The sequence below is a fragment of the Scyliorhinus torazame genome, chromosome 6 (genome assembly GCF_047496885.1).
Source record: "Scyliorhinus torazame isolate Kashiwa2021f chromosome 6, sScyTor2.1, whole genome shotgun sequence".
In the NCBI taxonomy this organism is placed as follows: domain Eukaryota; kingdom Metazoa; phylum Chordata; class Chondrichthyes; order Carcharhiniformes; family Scyliorhinidae; genus Scyliorhinus; species Scyliorhinus torazame.
In genome coordinates, this window is record NC_092712.1 from 265,709,072 (window position 1) to 265,721,350 (window position 12,279).

The 12,279-nt window shown below is 44.5% G+C and overlaps 1 protein-coding gene across 2 annotated transcripts in view; it reads left to right on the top strand.

The window, feature by feature from the left end:
• Nucleotides 1-11,816, top strand: part of LOC140425407 (partitioning defective 6 homolog gamma-like) — a 93,427-nt gene extending 81,611 nt beyond the window's left edge. For both annotated transcript variants that reach the window (XM_072509653.1, XM_072509654.1), the window contains one exon: nt 7,812-11,816. In XM_072509653.1, the coding sequence (XP_072365754.1) occupies nt 7,812-8,665 (854 nt within the window). In that variant the 3' untranslated portion in view covers nt 8,666-11,816. The remainder of the gene's footprint in view (nt 1-7,811) is intronic.
• The last annotated feature ends 463 nt before the right edge of the window (nt 11,817-12,279 follow it).

The following is a 12,279-nucleotide window of genomic DNA, read 5'->3' on the forward strand; positions in this document are numbered from 1 at the left end:
CTGTACAGAGCCAGTCATTCGTCCACAGTCGTGCTTGTGGGTTGCGAATGCTGCCCTGTTCTTTTGCAGAACTGCCCTAACCTGCTTGTCCATACTAAGCGTGGTCGGGGTGAACCAAAATTTGCCTACTGCGCTAATTTTGTTCGCGTATTCTCCCATGTTGAGCGTTGCGGGGGCTCTTGCTGATTTTGCCATTTTCCAGACGCACTGGTTGACTGGATCAAATGAAAGATTGTGGGAATTCATGAAATCGATTCCCAGAATGTGTTCTGCTGTGTGGGGCAGGTCAACTAAAACTACGAGGTGCTTTGTGGTAATGATACCGATTTGAATGAGTACAGGGGCTGTGATGTGTCCCTGCTGTGAGTGGCCTGCAAAGCCGCTGAGGGTGATAGTGGCTGTAGTGGGCCACGTGTCCTTTTGGAACATGGTGGAGGAATTTATTGTGGTGCGGGACCCTCCTGTGTCCCAGAGAAATTCGATGGGCTGTCCCCGAATTTTCGCCCAACTACCGGTCGTCCGGACCTATCCCAAAGGGTGTCGCAGACCCAACTGGGGGAGCCCGTACACCGTCAGTCCGGTCAGGTCCGTCTGATCTGAACGGGCTCTAACGCTATGAATGGGCTCTGTCTTTTTCTTACTCAGAGTGCCCGTCTTCTGGGCTCTCTGTGGCTTTCTAGGGGCATTGCACTCTCTTGCGAAGTGTCCCATCTGTCCGCAGTTGTAACACTCCTGTGACTTGGGTGGGGGGCTGTTCTTTCCTTTATTCACCCTGGGGGGCTGTTCTTTCCTTTATTCATCCATGCGGGGTTCTGTTGTGTGGTAACTGCCTGTATATCTGCGGCGGCCTGCTTTTCCTCGGGATTCTTGACTACGGGTTTGCTTTGTATAGATTGCTCCCAAGAGCGGGACAATCTTTTCACGACCCACTTCTCGTTATGGGCCTCCTCTGAGGGATCATAACTCGCGCAAGCTTTCTGTCCTGTTTCTGTGGCATGGGAGATAAGGGTGTGGGTCCATTTGGCCATGTTGTCTGGGGACAAATGGGCACGGTCTACATCTCCTAAGACTGCTGCAAAGTGGATCCACAGGCGTCCAGCAAACACTGTGGGGTGCTCGGATTTCTTTTGCCTGCATTTGTTGAGGCCATCTACGGGGTCACCCCGGTTATACCCGATCGCATCCAGGATCGCGGTATGCATTTCTGCAAGGGTGCCTCCTCCTACATTCTGTGGGTCAGGAAGGGCTGCTGCTACTGAAGGGTCTAAACTTAAAACTGTGAGCTTTATGTGCTCTCGCTCATCCAGGCCGTACATGGTCGCCTGATGCTAAACGGTGGCAAAGAAATGGTGGGGGTCTGAGATGGGGAGGAACGGTGTGATCTTATCGCACGCGTCCCATAATTGGGTCACTGTTAGGGGGGTGGAGTATAGAAATTCCCCATCGTCCGATGTGGCTGTGTGGTGGGTGGTGACTGGGTTCATTGGAGCCTGAACTATCTGCTCTGTGGGGGGTTGGGGCGCTTTTCTCTTCTGGGGCTTTCCCTGCGCACATGTTCCCTGAACATATATCTCTGCGCTGTTTCATTCAATTCTTCCCAATCAGGGCCGTCTTCCTGATCTAATTTCGCTCCAAAGGTGGAAGCCTTTCTGAACTGGAAGCAGCGATTGCAGCTCTGCAATCTGCTTCCGGCACTTTGCGTGATCTAATGTGCTTTGTCTTTGTTCTGTGGTGGCAGCATGGAGTGCTCTTAAGGCTGCCTTTAGATCACTGCACTATCTCTGCAACGCTTCTATCTGCTTTTCTGTTTCTTCACGTACCAGGACTGCACCTTGCGTGTCCTGATAGGCCTTTTCATATTGAGATTGGAAGCTGCTTAAGTGCGCCAGACAAGACTGGGGTGCCCTTTTGCATTCCTCCACCTCTCCATCTTTTTGCTGCTAATTTCCTTCTCAATTCTAAATTCTCCTTTTCTGCCTCGCTTACATCGACCTTACTCATTCGATGTATGCCCTCTACTTCTTTCTGGAGCGTCCTAACGACGTCCTCTGTGCCTCGCAATTGTGCCAAGCAGGACACGATTGCCATCGGCTTGCGAGCTTTCCCTAAGCTCTTTTTGTGGATCTCACTCAAGTTCTCCCACCAAGTATGTCCTATACTCCCGGGACCTGATTCCTCGTTGTCACAGAATTTATTCCAAAGGGACCATCCTTTCCGTTTGAGATATTTCCTGATCTCTTCCTCCCAAATGGGACATTGTCCCACTTTGAGGACATTAACAGTGCGGTAGATAACGGGGGAGCCAATGGATGTGGTATATCTGGATTTCCAGAAAGCCTTTGACAAGGTGCCACACAAAAGGTTGTTGCATAAGATAAAGATGCATGGCATTAAGGGGAAAGTAGGAGCATGGATAGAGGATTGGTTAATTAATAGAAAGCAAAGAGTGGGGATTAATGGGTGTTTCTCTGGTTGGCAATCAGTAGCTAGTGGTGCCCCTCAGGGATCAGTGTTGGGCCCACAACTGTTCACAATTTACATAGATGATTTGGAGTTGGGGACCAAGGGCAATGTGTCCAAGTTTGCAGACGACACTAAGATAAGTGGTAAAGCAAAAAGTGCAGAGGATACTGGAAGTCTGCAGAGGGATTTGGACAGGCTAAGTGAATGGGCTAGGGTCTGGCAGATGGAATACAATGTTGACAAATGTGAGGTTATCCATTTTGGTAAGAATAACGGCAAAAGGGATTATTATTTAAATGATAAAATATTAAAACATGCTGCTGTGCAGAGAGACCTGGGTGTGCTCGTGCATGAGTCGCAGAAAGTTGGTTTTCAGGTGCAACAGGTGATTAAGAAGGCAAATGGAATTTTGTCCTTCATTGCTAGAGGGATGGAGTTTAAGACTAGGGAGGTTATGCTGCAATTGTATAAGGTGTTAGTGAGGCCACACCTGGAGTATTGTGTTCAGTTTTGGTCTCCTTACTTGAGAAAGGACTTACTGGCACTGGAGGATGTGCAGAGGAGATTCACTAGGTTAATCCCAGAGCTGAAGGGGTTGGATTACGAGGAGAGGTTGAGTAGACTGGGACTGTACTCGTTGGAATTTAGAAGGATGAGGGGGGATCTTATAGAAACATATAAGATTATGAAGGGAATCAATAGGATAGATGCTGGCAGGTTGTTTCCACTGGCGGGTGAAAGCAGAACTAGGGGGCATTGCCTCAAAATAAGGGGAAGTAGATTTAGGACTAAGTTTAGGAGGAACTTCTTCACCCAAAGGGTTGTGAATCTATGGAATTCCTTGTCCAGTGAAGCAGTAGAGGCTCCTTCATTAAATGTTTTTAAGATAAAGATAGATAGTTTTTTGAAGAATAAAGGGATTAAGGGTTATGGTGTTCGGGCCGGAAAGTGGAGCTGAGTCCACAGAAGATCAGCCATGATCTCATTGAATGGCGGAGCAGGCTCGAGGGGCCAGATGGCCTACTCCTGCTCCTAGTTCTTATGTTCTTATGTTCTACTGCTGCTGGTCGCTGCGACCGCAAATTCCTCTGGGTTCATGAGGTGCTGCATTGCCATCCTTCCTATCCGAATGCTGCTCTTCAAATTTGGGACAGGGGTATTAAGGCGGTGCTGTAAATACGGGTACAACTTTCGCTACTTTCCGATATACAAACTTCCGACAGTTTTGTCGCAACAAAAAATCGATCAGTTTTACCTTATCGCCCTGTTAGTTACGCATGCGCATACACACTTCCGAATTTTGAGTATTGATCAGAACTGCTTGAACGCTTGTGGTTTTCTGTTCCCAATTGGATCTCTAATTCAAATTCTTGGTTCTCCCGGAGTGGTTTTCCACTTCTAGATCGGGTCCCGTCAGATGTCGCCAAATATTGTTGCTGATTTTCTCCTTGGTTCAATTGCTCTGTTTTATTGCCTTTGCTCTCGAGTCGCCAGGTATCTTTATGATACCGCCACGGGGTTCAAGTCCGAGAAATGATCAAAACCCAATACACCGATTAGTAAGATTTAAATCAAAGCACATTTATTATACACAGTAATCGCTACTCATGCACAAATTCTACGTCTAAGCTACTTCTACAACTAACAGAACTATACTTAACTTCGGACTGGCCCACCAGGTCAGGGGAACAAATGGCCTTTCGTTCGGGTTCTGAGTCTGCGGGATTCGAAGTTGGTACGGACTGGTAGCTAGGAGCGCCTATCTCGTAGCGAGCGTTGAATTAAGACTTGCGTTGTTCGGGAGTCACTGCACCGGTCACGGTCAATGTTGGTTCGTGTTGCTGGGTGATCCGGGCAGGACGCAGAGGTGAAGAGAGAGTGATTTGAACTTGGGGCTCAACTCTTATAGTCTCCAGGGGCTTCCCGCCTTTCGGGGCGGACCCTGTACCTGGTCCCAAGTGATTGGACTTTGTCCCAATCGCTTGGTTCGAATTTCTCCAATACTGGAGCGTTTCCCTGATCGATGGGCGGTCTTGAGGTGCTTGTTCACCTCCTTTGTGTTGGCTCCTGCTGGCGCCAAGGAGTCTGGCTTTGCTTTGTGTGTCCAAAATGTTACTTATTGTTCCCGGGGATTGCTCATCAGTATGCAGATGGCTGCTACTTTGTTATGCTGATGGTCGCTGGTATCGATGTTGTCTGGCCTTTGCAGAGGTAAATACACAGCAAACCTGCAGCTACTGGTTTCTGTCTATGTTGGCTGACTTTCCCATCAGCCTTTGCCGTTCGCCATTTTAAATCGGGAGTTGGACAATTTAGGTGGCTACAATCTGCAGCCCTCAATCAAAAGTGTATCCCTATAATCTAGTATGTATGTATAATCTTTAACAGTTAGCATTAGTGTTCTAATTCTTCACAATTTTATATTTTTGTTGAATGGATATTGGAAGGATTGATGAGCAGCACGGTAGAACAAGTAGATAGCACTGTGGCTTCACAGCGCCAGGGTCCCAGGTTCGATTCCCTGCTGGGTCACTATCTGTGCGGAGTCCGCACGTTCTCTCTGTGTCTGCCTGGGTTTTCTCCAGGTGCTCTGGTTTCCTCCCACAGTCCAAAGACGTGCAGGTTAGGTGGATTGGCCAAAGTGGTTAGGAGGGGTTATTGGGTTACGGGGATAGGGTGGAATTGAGGGCTTAAGTGGGTCGGTGCAGACTCGATGGGCCGAATGGCTTCCTTCTGCACTGTATTATGAAGTTAAAATGCTACCTTATATCTGGCTTTTTCTGGGAATTAAAATTAAGTTGAAGAAATGTATGGAGGGATTTGTTTAAGCTGTGATTTTGTATACCAGCCATTATATTACAGAAAAGAGAAGTCTTGTTGCAGTTAATCTCAAAACTTGTTCATTTTTAAATCTGCTACTTTAGGTACATTGAAAAAATAGAATTAAACACAATTGCCCTGTTGTTTCTGGGTAGAAATTAAACTTTCAGCAATCCTTTCAACCTCAGCACAATAAATCTTGAAGGAAAGCTCAAGACCTTTATTATCCCCCCAGTCAAATACACAGCCATTGATGAATCACTAGGGTGTGTCAAGTGTTATTGTAGAGAAACCCCCCAGAAATGAGAGTTCCTTCAAAACACAACATATGTCAACTTGTTTATCATTCTCTCTAGTTGTCCCAGTACTTATTTCAAGATTGTAGTTGTCCCAGTACTTATTTCCAGATTGTCTCGGTTATCTTGTTTCACGATGTGACAACAAAAATAAGCCAAGAGGCACAAAGCACGCATCCTACACCTCAAGTTCATGGGACTGATGGAGATGAACAATTTAACCTTTTAACTACAATTCAAATTCACAAGCCACTTATAAATAAAAATAATATGAAAACTTAATCATGTGAGATTAAATCGGCTTCCAATCCGATGCGTAGATATACACAATTACGGATTTTACAGGGTGCTGTTTGTGTCCTAAGAGAGCAGCAGATGTTCGGTCAAGTACCCATACTAACAGGTGATGGGAACACAAAAAGACCTATTACATTAGGGTGCATCAATTCTCGTTGCTTTATTTTTGACGACTCCCGAGACCTGAACTTAAATCAGATGACCAAAGGGGAGTGTACTACTGGATGAGTATACAACATACTTTGTCAGTAGCACATTTTCCCAACGTGACCCTGATCTGATTCCAGGCTAGTAATGAGATCACAAAAAGGGGGGTTGAATGTAGAACTCCTAGTATGTGCATTTCTTTTCTCCAATAAATCTGAAAATAAAAAGTCACCACTCAAAAGTTGGCAATATGAAATGAGAATAAATATTGTTTCTGAAACATAAAAATAGTTTGGACTTGATGAGCAGATTGGTTTGTTGAAATTGTAATGTTTTCCTTGTCTAATTTGTAATATTGTGAATTATCTTTTTAGAAATATTTTTATTCGACAGATGTTCACCATTTTCACCATACAAAAGAAAAAAAAGAACAACCCCAACGATAGTAAAACAATCCCACCCAAATCCAGGAAATGCTCCCCCCCCCCCCCCCCCCCCCAACCCACCCCCAAAGACATCTGGCCCCTGCAACCCGGGTCAGTTGACACCATGAATATGGCTTCTAGGGTACTGGGCTCCACATCCACATGCAAGACCCCTGAGATTGTACTGAACATCGTTCTCCAAAACCTTTCCAGCTTCAGGCATGACCAAAACATATGCACATCGTTCGCAGGACCCCTCCCATACCATTCACAGACATCTTTGATTTTATGAGGTTGGCCTATACCGTCAGCTATATCATCAGCCCCAACCTCACACACAAAGTCAAGACATTTACCCTCTGCAGCACCTCACACAGTCCCTCTTCCAGTGCCCCCCCCCCCCCAGTTCCTCCTCCCACTTCGCCTTAAATACCCTCAGTAGACAACCTATCCTCCTCCAGGATCTTCCCGTATATCGCCGAAACAAACCTCTCTCCCAACACCCCCGCTGACAGCACCGTCTCCAGCAGCGTGAAGTCCGGGGATGTCGGGAAAGCCACCCAGTTTAAAGTGCTGCCTAAACTGCCTCCAAATCTTCAATGTAGCCACCACCGGACTCACCGAGTATGTTCCTTGAGTCATCAGAAGCTGTGCGGTTGCCAGTGCCTGCAATCCCGACCCCCTATGGCAGGCCTAACCCGGCCTGCCATCCTCTCTGCAGAATCACCCTCCTAATCCTGCCATCCCCCCACCCCTCAAATGAGCGAGGAGATCAACTTGTCCACCCCTCTGAAGAAGGACTTTGATAAAAGACCAGCAGACATTGAAATAAAAACAAAAAACGCAGCAAAACTTTCATTTTAATTGCCTGCACCCGGCCTACCAACGATAGAGGGAGATTGTGTAACATTGTGAATTCTAATTGCTGTTTTTGACATGAATGTACATTGACTTTAGGGTGTAGACTTTTTATATTCAAATTGTATTTGAATAAGTTTTAAACCATCTTTTGCATTGATATATTTTTCTCAAGAATCTAATTAAATGTTAAGGGCATGTTTCTGGTTTTTTAATAAATTTAGAGTACCCAATTCATTTTTCCCAATTAAGGGGCAAATTAGCGTAGCCAATCCACTTACCTGCACATCTTTGGGTTGTGGGGCGAAACCCACGCAAACACAAGGAGAATGTGTAAACTCCATACGGACAGTGACCCAGAGCCCGGATCGAACCTGGGGCCTCGGCGCCATGAGGCAGTAATGCTAACCACTGTGCCACCGTGCTGCCCTTTGTTTCTGTTTTTTTTCTATATATTGTTGAATTTCTAAACATTTTATAATTTTTTTTCCCCCAACTTTTACAGAAGAGGTAGACTACAATCTCTTTGGCACAGATTCACTGACACGAAAGAAAAAACCTTTGGCTGGTCTCCGTAATGATACCCTCCGAAAACGTGTTCACCTCAGCATCAGTATTCCTCAAGACTTCAGACCTGTTTCTTCCATCATTGATGTAGATATTCTGCCTGAAACACACCGGAGAGTCCGATTATACAAGCATGGGTGTGAAAAACCCTTGGGATTTTACATTCGAGATGGCACAAGTGTGAGGGTGACTGCTCATGGACTAGAAAAAGTTCCAGGTATATTCATCTCGCGACTCGTGCCTGGAGGCTTAGCTGAAAGTACAGGTCTCCTTGCTGTTAATGATGAAGTCCTAGAGGTGAATGGGATTGAAGTGATGGGTAAGACACTTGATCAAGTTACAGACATGATGATTGCCAACAGTCACAACCTCATCATTACGGTAAAGCCAGTGAACCAGAGGAACAATGTCAACCGCAGCAGTCGTATGTCTGGTAGCTCTGGCAACTCCAATGACAGTACAACCAGTCATCATAGCCTACCCTCTGCCCATGTCGTGCAGAACTATAATCCTGAAGAGGAAAGTGATGAGGAAGCTGACATTATTATTGAGGGCTGTGGTGAACTACAGAGCATTCCAGTAAAACTGCCATCTTCATCCTTCACCAGTTCTCGAATGAACACTGGTAATCTGAGTCAGAGACTACAAAAGGAGTTGACACTCAATGGCTCGGTTAAAAAAAATAATGGAAATATACTTAAAACACTGAGCGCCATCAAAGCCGAGGCAAGGCATAGCCTAGCTCTCAGCAGAGGAGGCATTGAAGAGGATGGAACTGTGATAACACTTTGAATTGTTTGGTTTGGGTTGATGTAAGGTGCCAGTGGAGAACAATGAAATTAGATGTGTTCATTTTTACTTTTTTAATTTCAAATATATTTTTGGGAACATTTCCCTTGTTTACTGGAATTCAGTATCTTACAGGATGTTCTTTCAATTGCCTTTAATGTTAAGGCTAATACTTTTACTCAAATGTAGCTAGTACATGGACATTAAACCCATGAAATTATTTTAAATGACAGTAAAGTCTTTAATAGTCTATGTCAAAAAGCGCAAAACCAAATTATTTTTAAACAAAATCATGGAGATATCCTGTGGGCAAAAATGATTGTGTTGTATAGCACCACTTGCTGGATGTATTTGTTGCAATAATTATGGAAGACCAATTTAATTATCTCATTCTTCAAACATGTACCTGGTCCTGGGCATTGCAGTTGTTCATCCATGCATAACCAATGAATTTTAGATTATGTTAAAATTATTTTTATTAGATAATATAATGCTAGAACTAACAGTTGGAATTAGTTGCTGTAGTTTAGAATTTTCCAGCATAACAATGCCCATATACACCTCTAATGATTTATGTTTGTATGTTTTATGTTTTAATGTTTAGAATTTTCCACTGTGTACAGTATGTCTTTCGAACAGCCCTTTGGAGCTGAAAATAATATTGCCTTATCAGCAAATTGGTGACTGACATTTGGTAGTTTATAAAGATTAATGGTTGCCTAAGATGTATACACAATGGTGGTAATACAATCAAAATCATAGAAATTTACAGGATGGAGGGAGGCCATTTGGCCCATTTGTATCTATGCTGGCGGACAAGTAGCCATCCAGCCTAATCCCACTATCCATCTCTTGGTCCATGTCTTGTGGGTTTCAGCAATTCAGCTGCATAGAGTCAGTACAGAAGAGGCCATTTGGCCCATCGATATTGCACTGACAAAACTACACTAAATGTACACTAATCCCATTTTCCAGTGCTTGGCCCATAGCCTTGACTGTTATGACATTTCAAGAGTTCATCCAAGTACTTAAAGGTTGTACGGTTTGCTGCCTCTACCCTCCCAGGCAGCTCAATCCAGACTTCCATCACTGGCTGAAAAAACCTTTCCTCAAATCCTCTCTAATTTTCCTCCGCCTCAACCTTAGGGCCCCTTCATTATTGACCCTTCACCTAAGGGAAACAGCTGCTTCCTATTCACCCTGCCATACCCCTCATAATATTATACACCTCATTCAAGTGCCCCCTCGGCCTTCTCTGCTCTAAAGAGACCAACCCGAGCCTATCCAGCCTCTCTTCATAGCTCAGATGCTTCATCCCAGGCAACATCCAGTGCAATCACATCTTACTGTTGTGAGGCGACCAGAACTGCAGACCTTACTCCAGCTGTGGCCTAACCAAAGTTTTGTACAGCTCCTAAAATAATGTCCCTGCACTTGTAATCTATGCTACAACTGATAAAGGCAGGTATCCTGTATGCCGCCTTAACTACCCTGTTCACTTCTCCTGCTGCCTTTAGGTATCTATGGACAAGCATCCAAGATCCCTCTTCCGTTGTATTCTGGGGCTGGTTTAGTACAGGGCTAAAGAGCTGGCTTTTAAAGCAGACAAAGGCAGGCGAGCAGCACGGTTCAATTCCCGTACCAGCCTCCCCGAACAGGCGCCGGAATATGGCGACTAGGGGCTTTTCACAGTAACTTCATTTGAAGCCTACTTGGGACAATAAGCGATTTTCATTTCAAGTACTTTTTAAATGCTATGAGGGCGTCTGCCACTATCCTCTCTCCTTAAGGCAGAGAGTTTGAGATCTCCACTACCCTCCACTGAAAGAATTTCCCTTCAATTCCCTCTGAACCTCCTGCTTACCATGAATCCATGCCTCCGAGATATGGACCCCCTCAACCATGGGGATAGAACCTCTACCTAGGCCACTCATAATTTCATAAAGATTAATTAGATCTTCCTTCAGCCTCCTCCGTTCCAAAGAAAAGAACCCTAGCCTATCCATTTCTTCCTCATAACTAAATTCCAATCCAAGCAACATCCTCGTAAATCTCTTCTGTGCCCTCTCTCCAGTGCAATCATATCTTTCCTATGGTGTGATGCCAAGAACTGCATGCAGTACTCCAGATATGACCTAACTAGGGTTTATATAGTTCCAGCATAACCTTCCAAGTCTTGTATTGCAACCTCGGGGATCTGTGGGCATGCACTCCCGAAATGTCTCTGTTCCTTTAATTTCATCTAATAGTTCACATTCATGATGGCCATGTTTATAATCATCCCTTTTGTGAAAACCGATACAAGGTATTCGTTAAGAACCATACAACATCATCTGTCTTTAAAGATAGGGTCACGGAATAGGCCTTAATCTTTTTTTTGTTGGCCTCTTGCTCTTATTTAAAAACTTGGAATTGTCCTTGATTTTATTTGCCAATATCTTTTCATGACCTGCCTTTGCTTTCCTAATTTCCATTTTAGTTTTGCCTCTACACTTTTTATACCCCTCTAGGTTTTCTGCAGTAATAGGCCCTCGTCATCTGATGCAAGTTTTCCTTTTTTTCCTTTATCCTTTCCATTTAAACTGTTTCAATCAAAGGAGGCTCTGGATTTGTTAGTCCCACCCTCCTCCTCTGTGAACACACTAGCTCTGAACTCTTACTATCTCATATTTGAATGCATCGCACAGATCTAGCACTGATTTACCTTCAAGTAGTTGTTTCCAGTCTACTCTCGCTAACCCAGTTCAGACCTTTTACCCCTGGTCTTCCTTGGTCCTTCAGCTTCCCGAAATCTAATTGAATTATGATCCCTTCTGAAAGTGCTTCCCAGCTGATATCCCTTCCACCTGCTAGCTTCATTCCCTAGAACTGTGTCAAGAATCTTCCCCTCTCGTTGTGCTTGATATGCACTGGCTTAAAAAAGAGTTCTCCGTGTATTTTAAAAGTTCTCCTCTGTGTCTTTCACACTAATTTTTAAAAAATATATATATTTGTATTAAACTTTTTATACACCGTACAACACGCGCTCAAAACTGGTACAAACAGCATGATCAATGCCAGGAGGAAACAAACGCAATTAGCTCTGTAAACCCGTCACTTCCACATACACAAGAAGTAGAGAGGACAAATGATAGGGTCCGGGGGGGGGGGGGGGGGGGGAGGAGAAGAGAGAAAGGATAAAAGCCATGGAAACATGGCAAAGTGTGCAGAGCCCCGTGTCTAGTATAATAGAGGAGGTGCTACATAACCTACGGAAAACCTTGGAGTAAGTTGGACGCTACAGGGCCTGAGTATGTGAGATAGGGGCCCCATACTTTTGGAATGGATTGGTTTTGAATCGGAGTATAGTGATTAGAAATTCCATTGGGATGCAGTCCATAATAATTTAATGCCAATTTTGAACTGATTCAGGAACAAAGGATATTCTTCCGTGCTGCAAATGTTAGGATATTGTACAGCTTTTTCTCATTGGGGTCAATTATCTTTTTGTCTGGGAGCCCCAGAACCAAGAACAAAGGGTGAAGCTCTGAGGCTGTATCAAATATCTTCTCAAACTCCAAGTATGCCCAGCCAGGATTTAATTTTGACACCGGACCAGACGGACGTGTATAGTCTCC